This window comes from Phaenicophaeus curvirostris, chromosome 2, assembly GCF_032191515.1.
Source record: "Phaenicophaeus curvirostris isolate KB17595 chromosome 2, BPBGC_Pcur_1.0, whole genome shotgun sequence".
Taxonomy (NCBI): Eukaryota; Metazoa; Chordata; class Aves; order Cuculiformes; family Cuculidae; genus Phaenicophaeus; species Phaenicophaeus curvirostris.
The window spans coordinates 31707399-31722670 of record NC_091393.1 but is presented as its reverse complement, the minus strand read 5'-3'; the positions used below and the strand labels follow the sequence as shown (position 1 = coordinate 31722670).

The following is a 15272-nucleotide window of genomic DNA, read 5'->3' as shown; positions in this document are numbered from 1 at the left end:
AAGTGCATGTTAAGATTTAATGTAACATCTACTCACCCAAATGAGCATACTGCTCATCTGTGTATCTTTGTATTGTAAGGAATCTACTTTACTGGAGACAATTCTGTTTTAACTGTATAAAACACACCATCAGATGATTGTCTCTGATTTATGAAAAACATATTTGTATTCATTATTTATTACTTCCTACCTTTCAACCTCTAATTCTTGGTTTGAATTGCTGCCCTCTGTTTTACTTTCTGTATATTTATTCCACTCCCTGCCTGAGCTCCAACTCACTTGAGGTTTTGTGAAATGCTTGAATAAATCATACTGAGTAAGAGTGCAATAAAAAGAGGAATAAAAACAGCATTATGAAAGTGACTTGCAGGCTGCTGCTCTTGTAACATGTTTTGATGAAGTTTTACCTCCGAGAGTGCCAAAATGGTAAAGTGTCCCTCATGGGGTGTGATATCAGGTATCTAATATTAAAATTTGTGAGAAGATCCAAGGCATCGCTGATTAGAAGGGAAATATTTCCAAATTGTATAAAGCCCTAGCATAGCAGCTCTCCCTACAGAATTGCAGAATATGCTGCATTTCAATGAGAGGCTGCGCTGGGTGGATGTGTATAGTTGTGTGCAGTTTTCTGTGTCTCCGTTTCTGCACACGTAAAGCCCTTGCAGTGAATTTGCTGCCAGAACAAAGCATTAAGATAAATAGTTACAGCATGAATAGAGTAAACTGTGTAGTTTGTCCATGGTCGTTTGCCAAAAAGCTGTCAGAAAATGAGGAGTGCTGGCTGTGACTGAGCGAAGCTTCCTCTAGGATTCCATGTATTCTTAAATGCTGGTTTTGAGTGTTAAGAGGAAATTATAGGTATGTGTAAAGGACTGGGAGGATGAGAGAGAATTCCAATAGCAAGGTGAAAACAATAAAGATTAGGAAGTTACATTAATTGAAATCTACAGAAGCAGATCCTTGAGAGTGTGTATTTGAATACTGACAAGAAAGTAACAATGACTAGACCAGAATTCTTATTGCTATCCATCCATGATGAATCACTGTGGTGGATACAAAATTGCTGTAGGCACTAAGATAGAAAGATGCTGGTTCTATGCTTTCCAAAGCTTTTAGATCCTTAGGTCTTGTATTCTGCATGCAAACTGTGCTTTTTCTTTAATTGCATCTACAAATGAGATGGGCCTTAAAATTGTTTCTTCTCCAACATTATCAAGGCACTTCAGAAAATATGACTTTTTGTAGGTGTACTGAATTCCCATATTTGGAACACTGCTTTATTTCATCACATTTATTGTCAGTAAAATAATTCTTTTTAGTCTGCAAATGATGAAACAATTTCTAGTCATGACTAATCGTTGTTTTATGTTGTTAAAAAGGCAAATTTCTGAAATATCTAACATGCATTTTCTGATGGAGAATATATATTTCAGCTAATTCAAGGCTGTCTTTTAGCTGTTTCAGTCTCTCTAGCTCTCCTTAGTTTTGGCTGTGGTATCTTCAGTCAGACTTTTTTATGCTAACAACAAAACTAGTAACTCCACCATCATTGGTCATTGGATAAGAGGAGCAGAGTAGGTAGCCTGTAGAGGATAGATGCTCATGTAGCCACAGGCATCAGGTGTTTTTTTATAAGATCTGGTTTCTTTTCCTTTCCTAAGGATACTGAAACAGTAAGAGAATTACTTACTAGAAAGTTGGAAAAGCACAAAGAAATGGTAACATAAAATAAAAAATAAATGGCTGTTAAGAGGGTAAATAAATAATGGGATTACTGTAGAAATATATATTTCTTGTTGGTTTAATCAATGCTTTGAGGAACAATGTTGTGAAATTTACAGAGAAAGATAACATAAGTGGAATATTTGCTCTTTATTTAGCTGCTATTCTAATGATTTGAAAGCAAAGAGGATGTAGTACTTTCATATAGCTGTGTTAAATATGAAAATATCTCCATTGTGCTGCAGCAGTGCCATGACATATGATCATGAAACGTTTGTGGATCTTAATCCAGCTCTGGGAAGATAATTCCAGCTTTGACACTTCCCACAGCAAACAGTCTTTATTAGTGTTATCATTTGACACCCACCTGTAAAACTAGCAATTCTTTATCTGGACTTGAAATCTAATGGTTGATATCACTTTTGCAGTTCTGCAAAAGCCTTTACTGATATTCATTTTGTAAAAATTGTTTCATTAACAGCTCACTGGCAGCAAGATCTACTTTCTGAATGGGGCTGACTACAGCAGATTCATTTTCAATCTTGTGTTCCTGGTGTTTCTTTGGAATGTTTATTTTTTACTCTCAGGAATGCCCATAAAATCTCTGCTGTAAGAAAGTTAACAATATCTGTCCTTTGTAATAACTTCATCAGTTCGTTCATTTGAAGAAAAATTGTCAGAAGTATGATTTGGCTTGTCAGGTGTTTACTCAGTCACAATATACAAACTTACATAAACAATTGTCAGTCCCAAAATTTAGGTTGTTATCAGGTCTGATAAAGCAAAAAACTAAAATGAGAACACGTTTAAAATTTGCCATGCATGCTTACTTTATTAATGATGCCTTACCTTATAGAAGGGTTTGAACAGATAAGGAAATTATTTCCAGAATCCACTTCTAAGATTACAGGGCAAGGAGAGTTTGATTTACTGACCTGATGAATCACAACCAACCTTTCTCCCTCTTTTTTTTGAAATCAGAGTGATATGTTGTCTAAAAGAAAAATGGAACACCAGTCCCTTTCCCCCATCTTGTTCCACTTGATATTAAATCTGAGATCCAAGTCAAACAGTTCTGTGGTTTGACAAGATCTAGCAGATAGGATGGCCTAGGTATTTTCTAATTGTTTCCTAGAAATTTTGTGATTGTTTTCAAGGAATCATAGTAATTAGGAAGTTATCTGCGGGGTTGTATTCTGAGTTTTGATTTATTGCAGTATGTATAAAAGTGACAAAAGTCAGATAAGTGGCAGTCATACATGGAGACTTAAGTGGCTAGAGAGGAAAACTGTTCTCAAAAATTGTCTTGAAGAACTTAAAAGCACTGAATTTTGTATTGTGAGATGTTCTAACTGTGTATTTTATGTAGTTTGTTCTGAAATAATTTCATATGGGGATTGGGTCTGTGGGAATGTGAATTTGAGGGGATTGCTATAGTTTTACTAGGCTCAGACTGTGTCCAGAAATTATTCAATCAGAATTAAAATACTAGTCATGTGCAAGGATTGCAAGTGAGCTGTTGAAAGGTAAAACTACAGGCTGTGCCAACTGCTGGAAATGAATGTTGGGCTCTAAGAAATTAGAATCATAAAATCATAGAATAGTTTGGATTGGAAGGAACCTTAAAGATCATCCAGTTCCAATCAGTCCACTGCCATGGGCAGGGACACCCCACTATTAATGGAAGATCATTTGATTTCAGTGAGAACATAAGCCTTTTCAGACTAAAAAAAAAACCAAAACAAAAACAACAAAACCTAGCAGTTGAAATTGTGGTGAAAATGTCACTTCCCTTACCATAAAATCTGGCTTCTAAGGGGACTGAAGAGAAACTGACAAAAGTAGTTAGCAAATCATGCAGTTACAGAAAAATGCATTTTCACAGTCACTCAGAACTTTGTTAGTTGATGTTGAAATTATCAGCGTTGTCCCTTTTGACTTCATTTTTCAAATAGAAGTAATTAGACTTTATGGCTTGAATTTTCACTTTAACATTATATAAAGTAATACAGGGAAATGTTAAATACCCGCAAAGCAAAATGAAATTATTCTGGGTTGAAAAATATTTTTTTAACTGTTATCTTTTTTGGTATAAAAGTGAAATTGAGCAACAGTACTCACCTAAGACAGAAAATTTTGATAAGCCCATGTTTTCCATAGTAGAAAATGTCACTGTGAAATAGTTACTAATGATAATCCACAAAACATTGGGAAAGGAGAATCGTATTGTATGTGTGGAGAGAAATTTAAGTTGGCAGTAAAAATATTGACAGTTAACCTATTTCTATTCAGCCATACACTAATACAAAAACCAGATTGAAATGTCTTGCATGAGTTGCAGTTCATTAAGCAAATGTGACACTTTATTTTCTAGCAATTTCAATACTGAAAGAGGTGAAGTGGTGAAATAGCAATAGGAATGAACACGCTTCTCACTGTGCTGATAACTGAAGTCAAAAAAAAAAATATTAAGAAGATGTTTCAAGACTTTGTTACTGTGTCCTTCCCTTGCCCCCAGACAGAAAGCAGAATCCTTTTGCTGAATATGAATTTTGTGTTTATAACTTTGTGGATAAAACACATTATCTCTGAAAATTAATTATAAAAAAAATGCCACTGCTGCATTTAAAACTAATTATGAGATGGATCCTGCTGCTTTGTTTATTATAGTAATTGAAAAAATAATGTATAGTTTTGTTAACATTTGCTGATACTCAACATTTTCCTGTAGCTGATATTTTTAATTAGCATTTTATGTATTTGAATAATGGTTTGAGACTACAAAGCTGATTTGTTTGGGTTTTTTGGAGGAATTTTTTTCTCAGCTGTAATTTCTATCTCCAAATTTCAAGAACCAATCATATTTTCTAGTGAAATATTCTCTGGAGATCACTGGTCTTACTAAATGAGACAGTATATCAAGTGTAGCTTTTAATTCAGGTCATTACTTGGAGAAATATTGCTGTTTTAAATTAAGATCAAAGTAAAAGACCATTATAATGAATATTTAGTTATCACTCTGGAACAGAAAATTAATGATAGCATTTTAAATATATATACTGATAACATGACTAACATAAAAAACAACTTTGGATCTGAACATTGCCAATTTTGATTTAGGAAATTAGCTAAGGAGCTTGCATTTGTAGTATTTCACACCTTAGAGTCTTAATATGCATTGCTAAATATATTTCCTCACTGTTTGCTAATTAATGTTCTGTGGAAGTACAGCTGCTAATTTTTTTGTGGTTGACATGGCTCATTTTAAAGTGATAGCAGTTGCATCTGTAGTAGTGTTACAATTCAGTTCATAAATTATGGTCATACATTTTTACACCTACTACTTTGTAGAAGTATAAGCATTTTAAAGCCCTGTATTTGCTAACAAAATGCACCCGGTAATATTTTAACAAAACGTAGAAACACCCCCCCCACACCACCGCTCTCTCAGTGACATTAGTGTCTGAGTCTTTAATATGTTAAGTTTTAAATATTGCTGGACTTCTGTAATATCTTCTTCTGTATTATCACAAAGTCTGTTCAGGAGTAATTCTTGGTAATTAGTAAAGGCTGATATATTCTGATGGTAAAATAGTTGGAGTGGAACAATATTGTGAGGCAGTGGAGGGAAAAATGTTTCTTTGAGGAGAATAAATGAACAGCATAAGGTTATATCTTGTGGACATCAAAGAAAAAAAGTGTTCATAAATGCATGTATTTTGTAAGATACATTTTGTCTAATATTTTGAAAGAAACACAGCAGCATATAAGCAATCCAGGAGGTTTGTGGAGTGCGTTTATGAGAACTTCCTCCCCCAGGGTGCTAGAGGACCTGACGAGGAGAGGTGCTCTGCTGTACATCATAGGCACTGATAAGAGGAAGAAGGGGCTCATTGGGGATGTGAAGGTCAAAGGCAGACTTGACTGCAGTGACCATGAGATGGTGGAGGTCAGAACCATGAGGGGAAGGAGCAGGGCAAAAAGCAAAGTCACAACACTGGACTTCAGGAGAACAGACTTTGGCATCCTTGGAGGTCAGTTTGAAATTGTACCATGGGATAAGGCCTTGAAGCAGAGAGGGGGCCAAGAAAGCTGGTAAATATTCGAGGATCACCTCTTTCAAGCTCAAGATCAGTCCATCCCCATGAGTAGGAAGTCGGGCAAAAATGCTGGGAGTCCTGCATGGAGGAACAGGTTGCTCCTGATCAAACTCAAAGACAAAAGGAAGCCTACAGAGGGTGGAAACAAGGACGCGTAACCTGGAAGGAATACACAGGCATTTTCTGAGCATCTAGGGATGAAGTTAGGAAAGCTGAAGTCCAAATAGAATTGAATCTGGTCAAGAATGTCAAAGACAACAGCTATAACCAAAGCTTTGTGTAGTCTTTGTTTTTTATTTCTGAATATCTAAAGTTTAGAGACAGTCTAATCATAAAACGTGTATTATGAAAGAACTGATATGGATCAAACAAATGTTTTTGTGTCTGATTGTAGACTTAGTTCTTATTTGTAATGTGAAGTATAGGTTTATAAAATACTAAATATTAAAGTTTATTTATTACTGTTATGTTTTCCTTTTAGTAGAATTATAGAAAAATATTTATTAAGAGGAAGAATGTGGATGTAACATTGCTCTAAGAGTCAAAGGCATGATACCAAAATTTGTATTAAAATAAACTTGGAATCAAAGTCTACCAGAAGAAACTACTTCGCGTGTTTGAGGGGGAAAGTTGACAATTCAGTTAAAAAGAATTGGTCAAATAAAGCTAGAAAATTAATGTCCTGTTTTCTAGATCCTGTTGCAAGTCAATAAGCTTATTTAAAACATGAACCACTTACAGATTCATGATCGCTGGACTGTGTTTTCTTTTAATACCATGCATATTTATCAAAGCTGTTAGAAATGTCCTCATTTTACCAATTCTTAGTATCTTTCAATAATTGATAGTTGAATTTAAAGAAAAAAATCAATTCAGTCAAGATAATCAAAGAATCCCTGTTGTATTTTACTCATTAAAGCATTAATTTCGTTCTAGATATCACCCGAACAAATTTTGCCCAATTTCTAAACTTTTAAATTGGTGCCTATGAAGCAACAGGATCTGAATTTTCCTTTTTATTTTCTGAGTGATTTTCAACTGCAAGGTTACAGAGTAACCTTTATTTTAATACTTCCAAGTTATTTTTCCTTTTTAAACAAGTGAGACTGTAAGTATAGTAAGCTTTGTGGCTGTCCCAGAAATCTCAGGCTTTGATAGATGCTGACTATTTAGATTTGTTATGAATAAGCAATGAATAATTGCTCTTAAATCATAGTCATAACTTGCAGGCAAGTTCCTACTTAATTTCAGTTTATAAAATTCAGCTCTATGGGGGTTTTATACTTAACAGTTGGCACTTAAATAGGAAATGATTTTTATTGAATAGTATATGAGAAATCTGCATTTCTATTTGAAACAAGTGCTGAGAATTTTCTGGGGGGAGGAGTGAGATACTTTCTTTTAGAGTGACCACTATGTCTGATTTATATTTAAAAATGCTTGAATTTTGTTAAGGTCATATGAGGTGACTGTTGAGTGTGGTGTCATTGTGGAGAATGGAGAGTACTATAGTTGTTTGGCGACTGGAGATTGCATGTACCTCAGTTATACCTGTTTGATAGTCTTTACTTTGGGTTTTATATAAAAAGAGAAGCCATTTCAAGAAATGCAATTTGCAAGTATGCAAGAAATGGCAACATAATAGAGACTGACCATAGGCCTATCTACATGCAGTAATAAAGCTTGGAAGTTATATTTTCCAGGACTGGTGGAAGTTCTTTAGTCTGTTTTGATAGTGCAAGGACTGAAGTATCAAAATGTACAGCTTGAAAGTATACGTCAGGGAGAAAGTATTTCATATGGAACTGGGAACTACCAGGTCAAGCTTAGGTATAAGGGAGTCTTAGGTGTTTACTGTGCTGTGGTGAAGGTTAGAAATATTTTATCATGGATAATTTTTGGTGGGACACATACGTTAAATGACTTGCAAGATTATATAAGGAGTTTATTCTTGATAGCTGCTTAATTGTTTCAATGTGGAAAAAGTATACAAATTATACACAGTAAGTTCCAGTTACTTGTTGTTATTTCTATATGGTTTTCCATACTGAATTCTACTAATGGCTGTCCAACACATGTATATGCAACAGACTGCATCTGCCTTATATGTAAAGTAAGTAAAACTTAAGATAGCTTTGTGAAGTTCTACACTGTATTTACTCTGCTGTATATAAATACTGATCTTTTGTGAATTTGAATCTGGATTTTTCTTTTCATATGCTTAATATTTCTCTTTTGTGTTCTACTAGATGCTTGTGACAACTCCAGAGAAATGGGATGTAGTGACAAGAAAAAGTGTTGGTGATGTAGCCCTCTCTCAGCTGGTAAAACTCTTGATTCTTGATGAAGTTCATCTGTTGCATGAAGACAGAGGACCAGTACTTGAAAGTATAGTAGCACGTACTTTACGTCAGGTAAGAACAAAAAAATCTTCAAAAAAAATTTTATTTTGGTAAAGAATAGATAGATTTCAGGGTAAACGAAGAAATGCTTAGGCAATAAAACCAAAATGTTTAGGTAGCTTACAATTTATGTTAAAGCTATTTTTTACTAAGAATGAATAAAAAAATTGTTTTCCGTCTTCTGTATTACATAAACAATCAGATTCCTATGATGCATTATTTATTACAGTGCTAGTTACTTATTATTTGCTTACTTAACATTCATTTATTACTGTACAAGTGACAGCAAAATTTAACATTTTTTATAAATAATAATCAGATTAATGTTTTAATATAACCAAAATTGAAAGTATTTTCTTACAAGGAATGCTGATTTTTAATTAACAATTTTCTTAGGAGAAAAGGTTTGTTTTTTTTTTTTAATTAAGAGTATTTTCTTAAATCTAGGTAAGTCTTTAAGCACTGCTAAAAAGTACTATGTAAATTTAGCATAACTGGTCCTTTTCTTTCCCTTCGTGTTTGGTGGTACTTTGTAAATAAAGATTTGAAATGGCAAGCAGAGCAAAGGATGATTGTGTGGGGTTTGTTCTTAGATCTTGTACAAAAGTATTCACTTAGGCAATAAATAAGACTAGTCTTAATCATGAGATGTGCATTTACAAGAAAAATATAGCATGGAATTTAAGGACGAATAAAAAGGATGGAATTAGGATAAATGAGAGGCTGGAATGCCTTTTTTTTTTTTTCCTCATGCAGAGCAGAAGTATGTCAATACTAATAAACTGTCATCATTTAACCCCAGCCAGCAACTCAGCTCCATGCAGCTGCTTGTGGGCAGGGCGGGGAGGGTGGTATCTTGTGGATTAAGATAAAGACAGTTCAATAGGACAGCGAAGGAAGAAAGAATAACAATAATACTATATACAAAATGAATGATGCGCAATACTATTACTCACCACTTGCTGACTAATGTGCAGCCCATTCCTGAGCAGTGATCCAAGCCTCCTGACCAACTGCCCCAACTTTGTATACCAGGCATGGCATATCCCTTTGGCCGATTTGAGTCAGTTTCTTCTATACCTCCTCACTGGGAGATGAGCTCCAGGAGGTAAAAAGTCCTTGTCTTAGTATAGGCGCTGCTTAACAACAAAAAAACCACCAATGTGTTATCAACATTATGCTCATACCACCTACTATGAAAGAAATTAATCACAGCCAAAACCAAGACGTCTGTAACAAATCAAAAATTAACATCATTTGTATTGTAATGGCTCTGTTTGTAGCATGTTAAAGCCTTTTAGCTTTACAGATGCTTTTATCTTGGTAACACTACACTAACTTCATTCTCTGAATCATCTGATTCCAGCTCCTTGAAGAACAGAATAAATTGGATGTCTGCTGTAATCCGGTGCAAAAAGTATAAAGTTCCTGAACGAAGAAGCACATTAATAATAATTCCTTAGAAGAAGCTAAAGTTGGAAATATTTTTTTATGGAGAACAGGGCCTTGTAAAGTTTAGATTACCTCAAGATTACCTCAAGGGTGCTAAAGCTTAGCCTGATCAATAGTGTATTTTCTTTATTAAACGGATCCAATTAACTTGTTTTCCTTACATGTCACTGAAGTAAAGCATCTCAGCTTTTAAGAGTGACTATGCTGGTCATTGTCTTCATGACAGATTTACAAGATTCATTCATTTTTTTTGTAGTGAAGTTTTGTGAGATTTGTAAGGTTGTCTTCAGGTGCCTAAAATTGATGTCTAGAGCCATTTTGTCTGCTCTACGTTATTCAATTTGGCATCCTGCTTCTGCTTCATTTGAATAAAAATCTCCTATAGATCCTTTCCTTTTGTGTCTGTCAAGCCTGCACAGGTAACTTAAGGAATATAAAATCTGAGGCAATTACATCTTGGGTACTGAATCCTACCCTTAGTGCATTTATTGTGATATAGCAGTATCTTCCTTCAACGTGCATTTAAAAAATGCATCTCTAGGGTGCTTTAATCTTGTAGGATTTTGAGGTTTGTTTTTCCTACCAAGTCTGAGTTTAATTCCTCTGGAATTGAAAGTAATTTGTAGCCCTTCCTTGAGTGAAACAGTTGGATAAAAACCCAAACCACGAATCTTCAAATTAACTATCTCAGCACCTACCTGAAGACCTTATTTTTTCTAATTTTATTGTAGACTAATACGAATCTTTGCAAGGAAGTAATTGAAAAGAGGGAAATATTACAGCATAAAGTACACTAAAAAAGTTACAGTTAAATAGAAGACAAAATTACTTGTAAAAATACTTCGAATTATGCAAAAGAAAACAATTCCAGACCAAAAAAAAAATTTAATTGCAAGCCTCCAAGAAAGCTTGGGGACAAAGAAACAAGAGATGTTTTGTATGACTGTTTTATGCAAATATATTTTTTTATGTAATATGCAAACAAATAGTAAGAGGGTTAGTTTTGAAAATAACCCTGAAACGTTATGTTGCAGCATCTGAGCCTGCAAGCATAGCTCTGTGAAGTTTCCAGAGTTCATCCATAACTAATTATGAAATTACTGGATCTTTTGTTTGTTAGCTTAAAAAGTTAACAAGTTTTCTGATGTAAGAAGCATTTCACTGGAGTTTAGTGAAAATACTGTTACAGATGTTTTAAGTGTGAAAAATATCACATTTAATAATGTTGTAGTGATATTTTGCAAAGAAAATTACTTAGTTACTTTCATTTCTTTAGTTCTTTTCCTAGTTCAATAGTTCTGTTTTATGCTTTTTGATAAAAGTTCAGAAATGTCTCTGGAGCAGGAACTAAACCCAGGATATTTAATCCATCCTTGGAAATGTCCTTCTGACTTTGATGATTCTGTGTGAAACATTAAGCTCCTCTTCAGCCTTTCTGAAAGTAGTTCTAGAACATATTTTTCATTCATATCTGTAGAAATATCATACTCATTCAATATTCATGTACAGAGAAAGTACGAATAATTGCACAGTTCTTAAAAAAAAATGCAACAAAACAAAAAGACATTGACAACAGCAATCTAAAGTATCCATGTGCCAATTACACCACTGCAGTAATTACTGAAATCAATTACCTGATTTGTATACTGGTTTAAGTCATAAAAAATATTGACTATCTTTTCCTAATGTGTAGAGAAGAGATTCAGAAAGTGATTAGACAAGTAGTTCGATGATAAGTCCATTGCAGTTAATAGTCACTAGGTCAGACTGGGGACTGTAGTAACTGGAGGCTATGCTGGCAGATATCATTGACATTGGCCCAATTTCTGTGCTGTCCCTTCTGGCCACTGTGGGAGAAAGTGTATTGAAGTAGTTGGATTTTTGGTCTGACTTGGAACAGTCATATATTATATCACTTCTAGGACAGAACTGTGATAAATTCCTTTGAATATTACTTCAGCTTTTTCAAAAATTACTAGTAGCTACTCTGTTAATGGTGTATTTCTCTAGTTTCGCCTGGATCATACATCACTAGCTTGACACTTTTGAGCTTGATCTTTTGAGGCAATGTCGTTATTCCTGTGCAGATCAGGATGTATAATCTAGTGCCTTTTACGTTTTGGAGGGCTTGCTACCCTGTATTATAAAAAACATATCTCTCTTGTTTTGTTGGAATCTATGAGGATTGTTTTGCTTAGATGGTGCGTAATGGAAAAAAAGACAATGGAAATGTTATTACTATTGGGTTTGTTGTTTTGATCTTTTTAAGAATTAGTGTTCAGCTATCTACTTGGGCCTACAACTGTGCCAGGGAAGAATGTTTTGAGATTTGTATTCATATTCTGTTCAAATGCAGCTATACAAATACATTCTCAAAACAGGAATATCCTGATGCGTTAGCAGGTCTGTCCTAATTTGTACCTCCAAATGCTCAAATTATGCTTGTACTTTCCCCGAGATGAACACCGAGTCACACCATTTACTGTAAGACTCCAACATGTTCATTTCAACTTATGACATTTTTAGGATCAGTTTTTTTGTAAACCCGGAAGGAGCATATATATTAGAACTGCTGACAATTTTACTCATAGCAGAATGAGCAGCATATTCGTGCGTGTTTGCACTTTTCAAATTTTAGAGAATGTTTTTGCAAGTGATTTAAATTGACTTTGCTAAACATTTTGGTGGGAAAATTGCTTTGAGCCCTGTTATATACTGTAGGTATAACATCAAACAACTTCTTTGAATTCAATTTACAGCTTTGATGTTTAAAGTTTTAGTCTAGGATGTAATGCAGATGTAAAACTGAAATGCTTAAACTTTTTAATCAAACTTTCCACACTTCTGTAGTATCTACTAAGCTTATTAGCTTGAAAGGAAAAAAATGACCTTTTTAAAAGATACTGAATTATTTTGTCATAATTATTCTGAGATTTTGATGACTTCTTTGCTGCTTATGGGTATTTTTGTCACAAAAAAGCATGCTGAATATTGTACTTTAATGATATGTGAGTCTTGCTACCTTCTCTCAACTAAGTGAATGACAAATTAAATAAAAGAAAATCCATAGTAAAAGATTTATCAGATTTTGAGGAACCAAAGTTCCTATCTTAGACACACAAATATTATTCCCATCATAGTCTCATTCCTCATATTTATGTTTCGATAGTCTTATGGTTTTGTATTAGATCAACAAAGTTCATACATGAATAATAGGTGGGACAGCACAGCTGGACAAGCAATCCAGGAGGTTCCTGGTGTGTGTTGATAAGAAGTTTCTTCCCTAGGGAACACAGGAGCTAAGCAGGAGAGGTGCTCTGCTGTACCTCACACTCACCAATGAGGAGGAGCTCCTTGGGGATGTGAAGATCAAAGGCAGACTTGACTGCAGTGACCACAAGATGGTGGAGTTATACTTCATCTGGAAATTCTCATGTTGCCTATCTGAACTTTCTTTCCTCATGACACTTAATTTAAGAAATTTCCCTCTCACTTGTCATGTAGGTTTCTTTGCTCCTGATGCATTTTCAGTGTTTCCAGTTCCTTATTATCTCCTCTACCTCTTTTTTTTTTTTTCGCTGTCCCTTTTTACCCTTCATTTCCCTCCTCACTAGAAATCAGAAGCTAACAAGTGCAGAGGTTTCTCACCCAAAGCCAAATGCCTAATGGTTATCAAATAATGTGCTTGGAATCCCATTTTATCATTAAGAAAATTTGAGCAAGGCTGATAGCTAGTGATGTGAAGAAAACTGTTTAAATCTATGTATCTTTTGTCTAGTGGTAGTCCACTGTAGTTCCTAAATGTGTCTTTTGGGACTAGAATGGCATCGACATTTCATTTGGTTCTTTGTTTCTCATCTTGAATGACTGCTGTTAAGTCTTTTGTTTATTTGATGTTCCTTGTATAGGCTAATCCCTTTTCTCAGCATCTTCTATTATAGGTTAAACAAAAGAAGCTTACTGATACCTTCCACAGTATTTTTTTGCTTTCTATCTGTAGGGTTTTGGGGCTGTTTTCACTGAAGTTTCTTAAATTTTTTTACTGTACTTTTAAAACGTGTCAACAAAACTATTTATAGAACTTTAGTTTTAGCTTTGGTTGTGGCATGTACAGAGGTAGAGCATTTTCCTCCTATTACTCAGTTCCAACCTTTTTATACCATTGAGAAGTGCAGGTATTTAATTTGCTAAGACATAATCTTTGGAGCTTGTATTCAGATACTTGTTCACGAAGTCCTCTGACAGACCTCTTTTATCGTGGCTGCAGCATTCACTTGTTGCTATAAGAATGCTTCCTGAAAGTACTGTCTCGTTTTTCAACTGTGGCCGGTTCCAGAATGTGCTAAATTAAAAGAGATTTAGTTTGAATGGGACCATCACCCTAGATTTATCTATATGGCTGACGCATACATCAGTTATATTGATTCTGCCAATCACCTGCTTTTCTTGTCACCAGTTTTTTTTAATTTACTGCATATCAGGAGTGAAATTATTGAATAGAGTTGGACTTAGAAAGCAATTAGAGGCATCTCTTTTTAATTGCTGTTTTCCAATTACACATTCTGTTTAAAATCTCTCAGTTCATCAGCTTGTGATAAATTTAATACATGTTTTATTGCTACTCTGTGATGTTATTTTTAAACAGCGTGGTGTGCAACCGTATGTCTAATGCCTTACATGAGTCTAGGTCTAGTTATCTTTTCTGGCAACCTTGTAGTTGTGTAAAAATGACCATTTTAAATCAACATACTTTCTTAAAACAAAACCTATTCTCTGTTTGTTTGGAAAACATTATATATCAGATATTTGAATTAATCTTCAGAAGCTTTTCTATTACTTTGCATAGAAGTAATGTCAGGAAGTCATTCTGCATGTCATTCTTTGTTATTGATATGTGAACATTTTTCCATTTTCATCGTATATCCATGGAGTTAAGAAGGTAATAGCAGTTGCCCTTTGGTTTATGTTCTTTCATAATATGATAAAGCAGTTAAACTGATTTGTAGAAGGGTTCATATTTCTTTTTGTTTCTTAGTTTGCTAACTAAAGAGTAAACATAACATGAAAAGGCATTCTGTCATTCTAGAAAAACTGACATGGCACTGTGTAGGGCATAGAAATCTCTTAATAGGTATATTCAAAATGTCATTTCTTAAGGCAAAGTATTCTGTACTTAATATTTAGCTGAGGGAAAATAATATAGCTTCTACTAGTGCTTTCTGCATGGTTACATTTTTTTCAGTACCTCTAGATTTTTAAATATGTTCTAAATGGAGGACTGAGATCACAGTATCTTCAGGGTTCATTGGAAGCAGAGTAAAGCTCATTTATAAAATTACTTAACTAGATGGTTGCCTAGTAACAAATGCATTCTGTGCAGTGTTTGAGTTGTAGATAACATCCTATGTAGAATCTTAAAAACAGTATTAGTAATTGCATTTTTACTATGTACTTTTGATTTTGCAGTTTTACTGGTTTTTCCATTTTTATTCCTAAAACTAGGAAATTACCACCTATGTGGACTGATTGACAACTTCTTAATTCTTTCATTAGGCAGTAAACAAGATATCAATAAATAAGTAAACGCTGGTGGAAC

General features: G+C 34.3%; 1 protein-coding gene across 1 annotated transcript in view; it reads left to right on the top strand.

Moving 5' to 3' along the window:
- LOC138717797 (activating signal cointegrator 1 complex subunit 3) overlaps positions 1-15272 on the top strand; it is a 277866-nt gene that overhangs the window by 103672 nt on the left and 158922 nt on the right. The window contains exon 11 of the mRNA XM_069851636.1: positions 8072-8236. Coding sequence (XP_069707737.1) covers positions 8072-8236 — 165 coding nt within the window. The remainder of the gene's footprint in view (positions 1-8071; positions 8237-15272) is intronic.